Source organism: Nannobrachium achirus, assembly GCF_963921795.1.
Source record: "Nannobrachium achirus genome assembly, chromosome: 3".
Lineage (NCBI taxonomy): Eukaryota > Metazoa > Chordata > Actinopteri > Myctophiformes > Myctophidae > Nannobrachium > Nannobrachium achirus.
The window spans coordinates 49,449,904-49,464,903 of NC_137812.1; the positions used below are offsets into that span (position 1 = coordinate 49,449,904).

The 15,000-nt window shown below is 42.4% G+C and overlaps 1 protein-coding gene across 1 annotated transcript in view; it reads right to left on the reverse strand.

Moving 5' to 3' along the window:
* Positions 1–15,000, reverse strand: part of inpp4b (inositol polyphosphate-4-phosphatase type II B) — a gene marked incomplete at both ends in the record, with an annotated part of 343,288 nt that overhangs the window by 179,881 nt on the left and 148,407 nt on the right. The window contains one exon of the mRNA XM_080722305.1: positions 11,493–11,572. Within this exon, the coding sequence (XP_080578431.1) occupies positions 11,493–11,572 (80 nt within the window). The remainder of the gene's footprint in view (positions 1–11,492; positions 11,573–15,000) is intronic.

Consider the following 15,000-nt stretch of genomic DNA (forward strand, 5'->3'; position numbering starts at 1 on the left):
GACGCATTAATTCTCAATCCATCGTGTTTGGTAAGAACCACACGTTTTCTTTACTATTTTCTCGACCGGAATTGCTTTCCAACCGGTTGAGAAAAGAGTACCAACTGGACTGGATAAAGAGTTTTTGCTTTTTCACACAATTGCTGTTACACACCCGTGTTTTTCCTTCGAGGCCTTGTTTTCTGCACTAGCCGACTACAGTGAGCAAGCTTAGCCCCTCAGCTAACCCGCAGGACACATGCTTCGTTGTTTGTTTGTTTGGGATTAACGCCTTCCGTTTCTTTTACACTCAGTCATTCGGTCTTGTTGCACAAAAAATAGCCTAACTACAAGCTCACAATGTATCACACCTGACACATTGTTTATTTGATCAAATAAAATACATCTGTTCAAACCAAGTAGTTGTGCCTCACTCGCAGCAAAAACAACTTGTGATGACCACCCCAACCCGGCCAAACATGAACCCCTTTTAACTCTGGTGTGCCTGTTTTGGGCATGTCGTTATTAAGATAACACACTATAGGCACGACAAGTTGTGAGGGGGGGTGACACACACACACACACACACACACACACACACACACACACACACACACACACACACACACACACACACACACACACACACACACACACACACACACACACATGCATGTACACACGCATATCAAATATCTACTTCTTCTCTACATTTGCTCAGCAGCAGGCTGAAATCCAGCGCTTATGAAGAGAACTTGCTGCGAGAGAGGGCGAGATCATTTAGCGACCTACAACCGGGTCGCGACGTGGTCGGTAGTTTTCAGCGACCAGGTCGCTAAATCGACCGACTGGGACGGTAAAACCACCGACCGGGACGCTAGAACCACCGACCGGGACGCTAAAACCACCGACCGGGACGATAAAACACCGACTGGGTCGCTAAATCGACCGACCGGGACGCTAAAACCACCGACCGGGACGCTAAAACCACCGACCGGGTCGCTAATTCCACCGACCGGGACGCTAATTCCACCGACCGGGACACTAATCCAGCGACCGGGTAGGTAAATCCACCGACCAGTGGTCGCTTCCACCGACCACCGGGCTACTAACCCTAACCCTAACCCTAACCCTAACCCTAAACCTAACCTCAGTAACCTTACCTCAGTTAGGCTAACCTGCCACGCAACCTCCCGACCGGGTCGCTAAATCACCGACCGCGCCGCTAAAGCGAGTGACCGGGTCGCTAAATCGACCGACTGGGGCGCAAAATCTTCCGACCGGGTCACTAGATGTACCAACCGGGTCGCTAAATCTACCGACCTAAAACTGCTGGCAGGTCGGTAGATTTAGCGACCGGGTCGGTCGATTTAGCGGCACGGTCGGTGATTTAGCGACCCGGTCGCTCGATTTAGCGATCCGGTCGCTGAAAACTACCGACCACGTCGCGACCCGGTTGTAGGTCGCTAAATGATCTCGCTCCTACTGCTTGCTGCATGAAGAGAACTCCCCTGGAGTTGGAGGAAGAATGAACTAGTCCTTTACTCTGTTTCTTTCTCTTGAGCAAATTCAAGCCCAGGCAAAGCTATTTTAGGGTAGTGGTGACGGTGCTGAGATTGGACCAATGTGTAGAGTAAGAAAACTGGAGCCAGAGGGCTCAGGCGTGGAAGAGGTGTCAGGCAGGATAGAGTAAGCAGCGTCAGTGTACATTACGGATGCCATAAAATATGAATATATTGAATACCAATTGACACATTACTATATAGAGACATTTTTGAGAGCTTGCTCGATATTACACTTACAGTAGAACTAAATTATTGCTCCCCAAGTTCCACTGGCTGGCTCGAGGAGGCAGAAGGTGTTTTTTCCCCAAAGATTAGCTGAGGAGGCAACGCTTACTGCCAGGCAGTGTACCACCCGCAACACCTCTAGCGAGTAAATGATGTGTATGACGTTTTACTCAGGGAATACAAATACATTCTGCCACCTGAGCGCCAAGAGCGACATTCAAACATAACTTTATCAGGGAAAGAATGTACATAATGATATCTCACTGTTTTATCTCACTGTTTTTGTCCACCCAAATGAAGGAAGACATTGTGTAAAGAAGCACATATTGTAAAATCTCTCCTCCGCTCAGTTGTTAAGATGTTTCCCTCCAGGACCAGATATTATTTACCAATGGCAAAATACAAATAGCCAAATTGGAGTTTTGAGCAAAGTGAAAACAAAGGTATGTGTGGTCCTTGTTTGGATAAGAAAACGCGATGCAAAATGAGACATCTTAAATAATAAAATGAACTCATCACACACACCTCAACAGATCACTGACAATGGCAGGATTTTGCTAAACTCAGTGTGGCAGTGTTGCCCATGGACTCAATTTCAATTTGAGTCAAGAGTTTGCATCAGAAGGCTATGTGCAAGCAGGGCTGTGCACACACTACTGGGAGGGCAGGGGCCCTGATGTTGTTTATACATTACTGGAAGACAGTAGCAAATTTAGAAATCAGAGAAGCCTACAAAAGTGTATATACTTTATATATAGTATATCAGTTAACACATAACAGACAAGGCTATTTTAACCCCTTAAAACCCTATCAACATAACCTAGCAAGTTCACACTTTTTTGGCATGAAACGCGTCATGTCCTTAACACCCACATTTCTCAGAAATGCTGAGGAAGGCCTAAGACAGTTTCCATCTACTGCTGGGCTTTATTAAGAGTGTCACATACTTACTTACGAGTGCTGATGATTTCATTTGCTATTGTTGTGCCTTGTGGGTTGGCATCCGTCTTACTCTGAAGACCTTTATGTTGAGCGCACCAGTTTATTTCTTGCTAAAACCACAATTATCAGGAGGGGAAAACCAAACCACCTAGTCTAGCATTTCTATTGAATATATTAAGAGAGGTATAAATGAGATAAATTATGTACGTATACAAAAGGTAAATTTCTCCTATTACATTAATGTAATCATATGCTATACTATATTCAGGTTATGAAGCTACCGAGAAAATGTTCTGTTTAACCTGCACAAGTAATGTTTGCTTAAATTGGCTATTTTGTTTTTAAATGCTGGTCAACAACAGGCATTATACTTTTTTGAATAGATATACAGTACATATTACAAAATAGATATTTAGTATTATCGATTACCAATTATAGACGCTTGCAATTATCCACTAACAAATAGAGACAAAGGAACATGTGTGTGTACATACACGCATGCTTGAATAGAAAGATTGTTGGCCCAGTTAAAGTATCTCTGCCTCAAGGGTGAAAATATGTAATCCCTCAGTCTGTTCTGTTGAGCAAAGTCAACCCCAAAATAAGTTGTTTGCCCAACTGTGACCGCACAGAGATTGGGACATTTGTAGCTAGACAGCAACAAACCCACACTGCTATAAGACATCAAACCCACAACGGCTGTGTGTGTGTGTGTGTGTGTGTGTGTGTGTGTGTGTGTGTGTGTGTGTGTGTGTGTGTGTGTGTGTGTGTGTGTGTGTGTGTGTGTGTGTGTGTGTGTGTGTGTGTGTAGGCAGGGAGTCTGATTGAACACACCAACGATCTGCCTAGTGTAAAGCTATTCCATTTCCTTTCCTTTGAAGTAAAATTTTACCCTGGATGGTGATGCTATTTTGGGGAAATAGAGACTAATGACTGGAACAGTGGAGTGAAATGAAGCTTCAGATGATCTCAAAGAGCAACTTAATGCCACATTTTAAGCCTAACGCGCTTTCAAAAATCTGCGGACTCGTGTCCCACTCGGACTCACATTGTGTGCCTACTGTACTTTAAGCACACCCGGGAAGCCTCATGGTCGCAGGATGAGCACAGAACACCACAGATGTGTGTTTTGGCATTCATCCAGATGAGTGTTAAGAGTCTGTAGAGGTGGCAACACAGACCTGCTTCTGTTTACTTATTTGATTGGTCCTCTGCCATGTTTTGATTGAAAGGGCTGCTTCTCTCTGCTGATTCAGTCTGCTGCTGGGAAGTCCTGTTTCAAATTGTACGTCAATGCCTCCACAACCCAAGAGTGTACCAGTCCCAGACAGTACAGTATATTTGCCTCGACTCATCTCAAGCCAGTATCCCAGTTTGACATTTATACGAACCATGAAATGATGTCAATATGTAATGTGGACGTCTGCAGATGACGATTACAGTAGATGTGTATCAATTCGTCATTATTTGACTAATGCGGATGACACAGACCATGTGGAGTATTTGTGGTCCGTCTGGACTGAAAACCCTGTGATGTTGTTGTTTTTTGTTGTCTTTAACATGCACATGGACACACACACACACACACACACACGCAAGCACACAATAAGGTGCTGCGTCTCTGTCCCCTCCTCATTGCAGTCCCTGCTGTCCATCATTCCAGAGACAATTACACCCAGGGACCTGGGCTCACCTGCAGGAAATGAGAACAGCTACAGAAACATAATGAGGAAAGAACGGAGAAGCAGAGAATGAGAGAGGGCAGGAGGTGGACATATCATAGACAGGAGTCTGAGCGGACATGCACATGACGGCACAACAAAAGGCAGCCCACCAGGGCAGGGACAAATAGGATTCACTGGGACCACTAGACAGCACTCAAAGCATTTAGCAGCCATTCTCATTCAGGATGATTTCAAGCACAAGTGCAGCAGTAGAATACACTTAAGTACTTCAATTGCAAGCCTGCCAGGCAGGGTTCAAGGTCGGGGTACACAGTATTCAGAACTGATCTTAGAAAGAGCAGAAGAGTGTTTTGTGTGTAAAAACAAATACATGTACTGCATGATGGCACTTTGAATAGGTATTGATAACAGCAAGAATCTAAAGCATCTACAAGAATAAGAACATCAAGACAGGGACATACTGTAAAGGAGGATCGTACTGAGGCCTGGGATGGGTGAAAAGAATTACGATTGGGTGGTTGAAACCTTGTATCTCCATATTACAGTACTTCACCATACAAGAGTGTCACACAAAAGTAGCGAAAACAATAAAATAATTTTATTTTCAGCGCTATTGTGGAATAAAGTACTTTGCGTTAATGCATTATTATCACGTTAACGTTGAAAGCCATGATTAAAAACGTAATACTTTGTTTTAGTTCAAATTCATCCCTAACAATCCTACCATGTTCCTTAAGCAGCCTTAAACTCTAAGACATGGACAGCTGTTCACCCTATTGTTTTAGAACAAGAATAGTAATCAAATAAAACAAAGGCTCTTTTGTTCTCACTAATCTCTAGCCAATCCCCTATCCCAGAATGCACTGGGTGTTTATACCTGGAGCTCAAGGTGAGAAAAAGCTCCCTTTTGTGTGTGTGTGTGTGTGTGTGTGTGTGTGTGTGTGTGTGTGTGTGTGTGTGTGTGTGTGTGTGTGTGTGTGTGTGTGTGTGTGTGTGTGTGTGTGTGTGTAGCAAGGCACTTGTATGAGAGGCTGCCAGGCTCAGATTAACGCACAGGCTCACAGAGCTTCAGCCGTGGGGCCCACAGCTCAAGCCGCAGGGCCCACAGCTCCAGCCTGGGCCCACTGCTCAAGCTCTGTGCGTGCGTGCGTGCATTGGTCAACAACATATCAATGAGAATGTGTTCAGTCAGTGTACTGTAACTATGAAAAAAGAGTAAAGCCGCACACTCGTAGCTGCCGATGCACATTTATTAGGACTACACAGAATGAGAAACCAACGACAAGCTGCCTTCTGAAGAAGGCAGCCTGTCTGTCCGAAACGTTGGTTTCTCATTCTTTGTAGTCCTAATAAATGTGCATCGGCAGCTACGAGTGTGCGGCTTTACTCTTTTTTCATAGTATCTGTCCCGTTGGCCGGCACCTCCGAAGGACTGGTGTGCTGTGCACTTTTTTGCTACCAGTGTACTGTAACTGTCAATAAGCATAGATCAGAATTTAAAGTTTTGATCAAGCATGTCAGGAAATTAACCAGTGTTTTGGATTTCTTAACGATATCCAATTAAGCTGTCCCTTGTGTAGGCCCATTTTTTCCAAATGCTATCTAATCTAACTTTACCAGTGACCAACTAGTCTGGGTAGGGGAGTGTTTGTTTACTAAACTCTCATTGATCAAAAAAAAATTGTGCATGTTTTTACAGAAGAGCTTCTGAGTGAGTAGTGTACGGTTCATCGCATATTCAACATGACATGTTTAGGTCCACACTTTTGGACACTGTGGATTTTCATATACCAAAGACAAAACTAATAGATCTGAGTACTATCGTTGATCACTTGTGGTGTAATAAGGGTTGTTGGAAACGTGCGCGCTGTTTGTGCTTTCCTTAAAGACCCGCTGACACGCCCTGAAATTATAATAGTATGACACAGTAGGTCACGTGGTCTCTCTGAAAACGGTCTGAAATAGTCTGAAACTCATGTCACAGTGTAATCTGCCGATCGCTCCCCGTCCCCAACAACAGCTGACCAGTACAGTAAGTAGTCTAAGTACAGTCAAATAATTTGATTGGCTTATAATTGTGCATTCTCACAATGACATCATAAACCTATTAACTAATATTTTAAGATTACTTTTTAAAGCGACAGTACCCCTTTAGATGACAGTTCTACTTTATTTTTTCTCTATAATCTTTATCCCACAATTTTGTAACCCATTTTCACCCAGTGCCAATTGCCTATGTAATCCTGGGCTCTGCTCTCCCTCTGCCGTGCCTGGGGAGACAACGGACTGACCTCATGCTTCCTTCTATGCATGAGGAGTCCAAGTTGCTTCTTTTCACCTGACAGTGGGGATTTCCCCAGTTTGGACGTAGCGCGTGGAAGGAACACATTATTCAAACCAGTTCCTTTCCCCTCCATCAGGCGCCCCGGCTGGCCAGGGGGAGGCATTATAGAGACCAGGATTACTGCATATTTTTGTGAGGGTATTTACCCTAGGAGACACAGGGAGAACATGCAAGCTCCACACAGAATGGCCCTATCGCCAACCCCACCTAGGGTGTGGGCGCTGATGACGCGGAGGAGGGAACACGCCCCCAGCGCCCACAGCTTCCCCCGGCGGGAATCGAACCCAGGACCTTCTAGCTGTGAGGCGAAGCGCTAACCACTGCACCACCGTGCCCCCTTACAGTCCTACTTTAATGGATTATGCTTAAAGTGTGCAGAATGTTATTATAGAGAACTTGTATTAAGTTGTATATGACGGCCTTGAATGTAGCCGACTGAATTTTTGATGAAAAATATTGTCACTGTCGGCAGAAACCTTGTTGTACCGGTATGTAATGCCCTGCTTCATTATACAAGACTGTCACACAAAACTAGTGAAAATAGCAGATATGTGCGAGACATTATGTGCTTGTAGATTGTCCATTTTCTTTTTTCTTTTTTTTTCTTTTCTTTTTTTAAATGATGAATACAAAAGGAGTTTCGGACATACAAGGTTTCCACCCGACAACAACATTATAATAGGACAGACTGTTCTGTGCTGTCTATGGTGCTGAAACATTGTGACGTGTTTGGTTCAAGGGTGGAGTGTGCAGGGACCTTAAAGCTTATCATAAGCTTTAAGGTGTGCAGTAACTAGTCCAATTGGTGAGATGTATTGGCATGTTGTGCTGTCGATTAGAAATTAATATTCCAAAAATGTTTTACTTCATTTACTTACATTGTTCAGTGAAACCGCTCTCAAAGTCATTCTTTTAGCTCATAAACGAATGCAAAATAAGCCAACTCTGACAATATACTATAGAATAGCAAAAAACCCAGTTAGATATTTAGTTAATATTTCAGGCAACAAATTAATGATGGATTTACTTCACCTACATTTTATTTGAATCATGCCGTAATTAAATTCATATGAAAACATAATGCTTCACATGTGAGCACTGATTCGATTGTACATTTCAATATCTTAATTTAGTTCAGCACATCCCCAATAATTATATCCTGGTCCTTCAGCACTCAGCAGTGTGGAACTTAAAAACATTAGCAGCTGCTCTCCCTATTGTTAAAGAACAAGACGTGTAATTAAATGTATAACAAAGCGGCTTTTGTGCTCAGTAATCTCTGGCCTGGCCCATGCTCATTGCATTTACATACCTTCAGCTAAAGGTGAGAAAAAACTGTCCTTTGTTGTTTGCTGGAAGCGGACAGCTCAATTGTAAAATGTCTTCCTATCGAGGAATATGTTTTGTTTTAACACGACAATCCGTTTAACTTCATTTTGTGGTGATTTGTTTTATTTGGATTTGACATGACACAAGGGATTGTAACATTGCTGAATCATATGAAAGATAAGCTGATGTGAGTTACAGGAGATCTAAACCTGACTGGATATTTATACATTATTTTGATATTTATGCACCAATTTCAGCTTTGATTTTTAGGTGAATGATAGATAAGTGTTTGGAGATGCTAAATCAGTGGTTCACTTATTTTTGACACAAATCAAATTACACACCAAATTTGCACGTACAAAAATGCTGGGTAGGCCCACTTGACCTCGAATTTTGGATCAATATAGCAAAAAAAAAGAGGTCTAAATGACTATGAAGTCATTTAGTTTGGAGCACGGGTGGCAGAAACTTCAGTTACAAAGCCTACTCAACTGACAAAAGTAACAGTGACTAAAGAGACACTGCATTTTGATCTGTGGGAAAGACATCAGTATAGGGTTAGAAAGTGTGGTCGAAAGTCAGATTCGTGACACTGATGCATTAGTGCATTATGTAAGGAAAGAAAAAGGCAACTGAAGGGACCGCAGGGGCCAGCATTCTGGAACAAGATGGTCCTGTATGTACTGTATGTCGGCTATATCTACACAACGTAGACTAATCACAATGAACTACAGAGCTCTGCTGAATTACCTATCACATTCCTTTCTTTCTGCTCCCCTCGGTTTTTCATTCGAATCAACCTTGACCTCTAACCGGCAGTCCAGCTTTCTATTAAGCTAACTTTATTTCCCTGGTCAAGGACAGGAGATTGAAAATGTATTCAATCAAACTCAACTAACTCTGGTATGCTATATGTACTGTAGCTGCCCAAGGAGGCACGCTATGTGTTAAGCTACTGTACAGGCCTGCTAGTCGCCTGATCCAAAATACTGGAAGGGAAAATGTGGGTGGGAAAAACTGTCTAACCTCCCTTAAAGATGTGGTGCCATGATTCTTTTCTCCCCTAAAACATGATTATCGGGTATTATGATTATACTAGGAGGAAGATTTTTTTTCCAAAAAGTTGGGTTAAAAATTGGGTTTTTATGTGGTCACACCAACCAGTTCATTAAGTATGCCTGGTTGTCAGGTGGGTGGTGACCCAGCTGGGGTTAGCCACACCCACAGTGTTGGGTGAATGGTAAATGGGAAGGGGATGAGTTTATGATGTCATTTAATCTGTGTTTTTCGACTAGTCTTTCAGCTTTCAGGAAGTAACCAAAAATACACAGGAAAGACAAATCTACATATTAAATCCTCGCCTGGGGGTCTATTGGAGTAATGTCAACTCCATAGACACATTCAAAACAGAAAAAGTACAAAACTATGGTACCACCTCTTTAACATCTATAAGCAGCCCTAAAATACTCCAGTGGAGTTAATCAGTAGAATGTAAAACAATAGAATACTTTGGTTGTACAGCCAGGTTAGCTTCCTGTACAGAAGAGCATTTGCTAAGATGTATTTACTTGCTTAAAAATCCTTAAGGGTAGGGTCACACCTAACTTTGATTTAGCCTATGTGGGCTTTTTTTTGTTTCGTTTTTTTTGCAATGGTTTTCAATGGGAACGGAACGTTTTGTTTGCGGAAAGCCGAGCAATGGCAACAAAAACGCTCTGTTTCCTTGGTGTGACCGACCCTACCCCAAGGTCTGGGGACAGCTTTGTTCTCACTTCTCCACAGATCTGATTACCCATTCATATCGTCGTTGTCGGGTGAAAACCTTGTATGTCCAAAACCGCTCGTTATGCATTTATAATTTTAAAAATGATTTAAACTAGTGAAAACAGCCGATCTACAAGCACACAGGTGCGAGGCGTTGTGTGCTTTTAGATCTGCTGTTTTCACTACTTTTGTGCGACGGCCTTGTATGATGAAGCAGGGCTTTGCTTTGCGTAAGAACGGACACATTTGAAACTTGGAGATACGAGGTTTCCACCCGACGACAACGATATGTATGATGCTCTAACCCCAAAACATGAATTTTGCACTGACCATGGAGTTTATGAGTTGATAACGATAATAATTGCTGCTTGTTGTTGGCGACAGAGATATTATAGATATATACTGTATATATTTTCATTTCAAAAGAAGTTCATGCTATAATTTACACTTGAAAGGTTAAACCCAGGATCGATTACCGCTTATTTTCCATAGCCATGAGATAAAAACAGATAGCCTAAGGTCAAAATCATACACAGTAATATGACATACTTCGCCTCATTAGCCAATAATTAACGGAAGGATAATACATTGCATTTTCTTCTGTTCTTCCAAAAGAGTCAATGTGGTACCATTTCCTCAGAAAAGCTATTCCACTCACAGCAGAGTGAATAACAGTAAACCTTATTTATTCTGCTGTGTAAACCAGCGTTCCAGCCTTGCAATAATTACAAACGACAGTCTGCTATTACCTAGTTTTGGTGTCTGACAAAAACCTAAAGGTCATTTATGCTGAACAAAATTCATTGAGAATCAACAAATTCAGTGTTTTCACGAAGAACATGAAAATACTAATTCAGCTGGTAACAACTGGAAGTTGGAACCCATAGCAAAAGCCCTATGCTCATCTTGCATAGTGTACTCATAGTGTCCCTATTCTGGGGTAAACATCTGGATAAAATAGCAGATCCACACTCTCTCAATATGTTGCAAGAGATTTGATGTACGTGTGTGTGTGTGTGTGTGTGTGTGTGTGTGTGTGTGTGTGTGTGTGTGTGTGTGTGTGTGTGTGTGTGTGTGTGTGTGTGTGTGTGGGATAGGCTAGGATAGACCCCTGGGGGACTCCGATCAACAAAGTAGGGGGTCTTCAACAGGGGGTCCTTAGAGTTACTACAGGGGGTCCTGTAGTAGTTTTTTATATTAACCACTTGAACCCTAGCGTCCATATTCTGAGAACTTTGGCCAAAAATAACAGATCTACAAGCTCACAACGCCTCGCAGCGCGAGGCGTTGTGAGCTTGTAGATCGGCTATTTTCGGCAAAGAGGTTTGGTGTAGAGGGGAACTAAGGGACTAAGTACAGAATGAAAGGTCAGTTTATTAAGTATCGATGGTTCAGTGGGTTAAATATCTGAAAACACAAATTGACATGAATCCAAAATACACTGATGATTGCGCTGTCAAGCGATGAAACCATAATGGAAACTATGAAAAGGTTGTGGGGGTCCCTACTCTCTCTCAACTAAGGGAGCCTTGGCCTGAAAATGTTGAAGACCCCTGTTTGAAGTTGTTCAGTTCGAGTCCGGCTTTTGGGTCTCGCTCCCAACCATTTGGTTTGGACACAATGTAAAGAGCAGTCAATCAATTTAAAGTGTAGACTTACCTCAAATTCAGAGTCAGCTGTTGGTCTTTAGACTTCAGCAGGTCACCCACTGAGAACGTGGCAGTGCCCAGGAAGCTGCGCTGTAGAACCAGAGCAAGAAAGAACACATTTAATTAATAATTCACATACATTCACTGTATCATATTACATGTCAGATATTGCACAAAAAAAATGATGGATGGATAAATACATAAATAGCTTTTCTGTATCATTTAATATTTTCATCAGTCATGGCTGAGGTTGTTTGCAAAGCCATTGCTTATTGCTCTAGAAATCAAGTTTATCATTAACCACATAAACCCTCGCTTCCCCTTTCTGGGTATGTCATCATAATAGGCAAATACTTGGCAAAAATATGCAATCTTCAAGCTCAGATATCAGCTTATATTCGAAAGAGATTTGGTGTTTGTGAAAAAAAGGAGGGGGCACATATTAGGGCATTCACAAATAGTGATTTTTAGTATTCGAATTATTCGACCTCAAAGTATTCGAATAGTCGAATATTCGACAGGACTGGCCAAATATTAAGTAAGCAAGAGGCAAACATTGTCAAAATAGCCTATCTACATCCTCACGTTGCGAGGAGTTGTGAGCATGTAGATCTGCTATTTTCACAATATTTATCTGTGGAACCGAGTCATATTAATACCTACAATTCCAAGTGCTTGTCAGGGTGGGGGTCCCCAGTTCAAATATTGGGGGTCACGGCCTAAAAAAGGTTTGAGAAGCCCTGGTATAGAGCATTAACAAATTCATCCACCAGGGGCATTGACAACTCATTCTTATGACTTCCTATCTAGCCAAGCTTTATAAACTATACATTTTTAAAGAGGAAAAAAAAAAAAAACGAATATTCGACTTCGGTGAACAACGTCGAATAGTGACTTTGGTATTGGAATATTGGAATATTTGGTGAATGCCCTGGCATATATAGACCCCAGGGGAGACCTGAGGATGATTCTACAAATGCCTTCTAACCCATTAAAACCGGGGAAGTGTCATTTTAGACCGGGGAAGTGTCATTTTAGATGTTAGCGATTTATAGCAGATATAGTTACATGCTCACAGCAAGCTTGTACAGTACATGTGCTATTTTTGATCATTTTTGAAAAATCTTGAAAGATTTTTTTTTGTAATTATTTCGTTTTTCTTTTTCATACAAACTTCCCTGGGTCCCTGGCACAAAACATTTTCAGATGGCGGGTCCGCGGCCAAATCTATGCATTATACTACAGTAATAAAATATATCAATTTGGGGGTCCTTGGCACGAAGATGTTTGAGAACTGATTTAAGAGAGAACGCCCGCGTCAACCGCCTCCCGTCTGTAAGGGGTTATGTAATATTTCGTCTTTGTCGAGAGGAAACCTTGTATCTCCAAGTTTCAAATTTGTAAGTTCTTTCGTAAAGTAAAGCCCTGCTTCATCATACAAGGCGGTCGCACAAAAGTAGTGAAAACTGCAGATCTACAAGCACACAGCTTGTAGATCGGCTGTTTTCACTAGTTTACTGACTGGACTGTTTAAGGCACGACTCAGGCTAGAACATTCCTACTACAAGATGGTGAACAATCTGGAGGCTTAATCTGTGGACTCTGTCTTCCCCCACCGAGTCCACTTGAGTCAAGAGTCAAGACAACGCAATGAAATAATTGCATATACCATAATTATGAGGAGCCCATCAACATTATAAGAGAGCTGTCTGGTCCTTTTCATTGATGAATTACTAAATGATGTGTCCCATAGTCCGGAAAATGAGTACAAAAGTGCAAAAATAATAGCAGGAACAATAAACTTTGTGTGTTAAATTATGTCCTGAGAATCACATGATGTTATAGAGATAGTACATATAGCATACGTTACTGTACATAGATCTATCTTCTTCATTTTGCTCTTAAAGTGCACCAGAGCAACACATTTAACGTACATGAAAAGGGATAATAACCACTGACCACACCTCAGTACCGACGAAATGAGGAGTTCCTATTTATTGTTATTTTTATTTGATTTAATTTTTTTTACAGGTCTCGGTCTAGACTCGGACTCAACCCCCTCCTGCACTCGGTCTAGACTCGTACTCGCCCCCTCTCCCTCTCACACACGTTCCATCAAGGTGAGCTGCTTTGTGTTGCAAAACTAGCTTACTGTATACGTCTAAATGAGTCCACTTTAACTAGAGGCTGCTCTCCATTAATGTCTCTCTGTCATTCCATCTCTAACCTTGCTCCATCTCTGACTCTCTCTCCCCGACTACATTAAATCGGTCTCTCTCTGACTATCTCTCTCTCTCTCTGACTGTCTGTCTCTCTCTATCTGACTCTCTCTCTCTGACAGTCTCTTTGACTCTACTTTCATTATTATTAATTTTTTCCCTCGGCTCTGATAACATTTGCTGGCAGTGGGCGGTGCGTGCGTGTATGCGCGCGTGTGTGTGTGTGTGTGGTTCGAGTATGTGTATGAAGTGTCATCGCCGAGGAACTGGGTCAGGGAGAGAGAGGTACAGAATGAGACCATCAATAACTAGGAGTGATGGGCCGAATTCACAACGCCTCAACAAACACGCACGCACGCACGCACGCACGCACGCACGCACGCACGCACGCACGCACGCACGCACACACACACAAACACACACACCACCTGCAGTTGTGACACACATGAGTGCACTTTACAGGAGAGCGCAGGAGGACCAACACTGCAACAAGGACACACTGTGTGACCAGTGCTTCATGTCAAGGACCCCCAAATGAATGTGTATTTGGCCGTGGACCCCCATCTGAAAACACGTGTCACACCCCCACACAAGATTTGTGTTTCAAAAGATTTTTTTGTTTGTTTGTTTTATATCTGTCAAAAGACGTTATCACTCTAAACAGACCTGAGAGGAAACAAATACAAATACACAAATACCTTTCATCCATTTCTGCACTCTCAAAACTATTAATAAATTAACACTCAGGATTTTACTTTGTAGAATTGTTTGTGTCCAAACTCAGGTAGAAATTACACTTGCATGCACACACTTGCATGCACGCACTCACGCACATGCACACACGCACGCCCACATGCGCACGCACGCCACTTAATATAAATTGCATTAAGAGTGCAGCTGCTGTAATGCTTCAAAGCAGCTGCTCCTGCAGTACACTGACTGTACTGTAGCTCAGTGCTGAAATTAAAAGCAGCGCCGTGGTGAAATTGTACAAAGCCATAGAGGGATGAGTAGCAATAAGTAATACTAGAAAAAAGCCCCCTGCGGGGGCCTGGCCCCTTTCCTATGTGAAAGTCCCCTGTACCCAGAGATGGATACAGTCCAGTGGGCAGCTAAGCAATACAAATTTAGGATAGCTCAACATTAAATATGCAGTTTTTTCCAAAATGCAAAATAGTGTAAATGGCAATCCATCCATCCATCCACATCCATCCATCCATCCATCCATCCATCCACATCCATCCATCCATCCATGCATCCATGCATCCATCCATGCATCCATCCATCCATCCATCCATC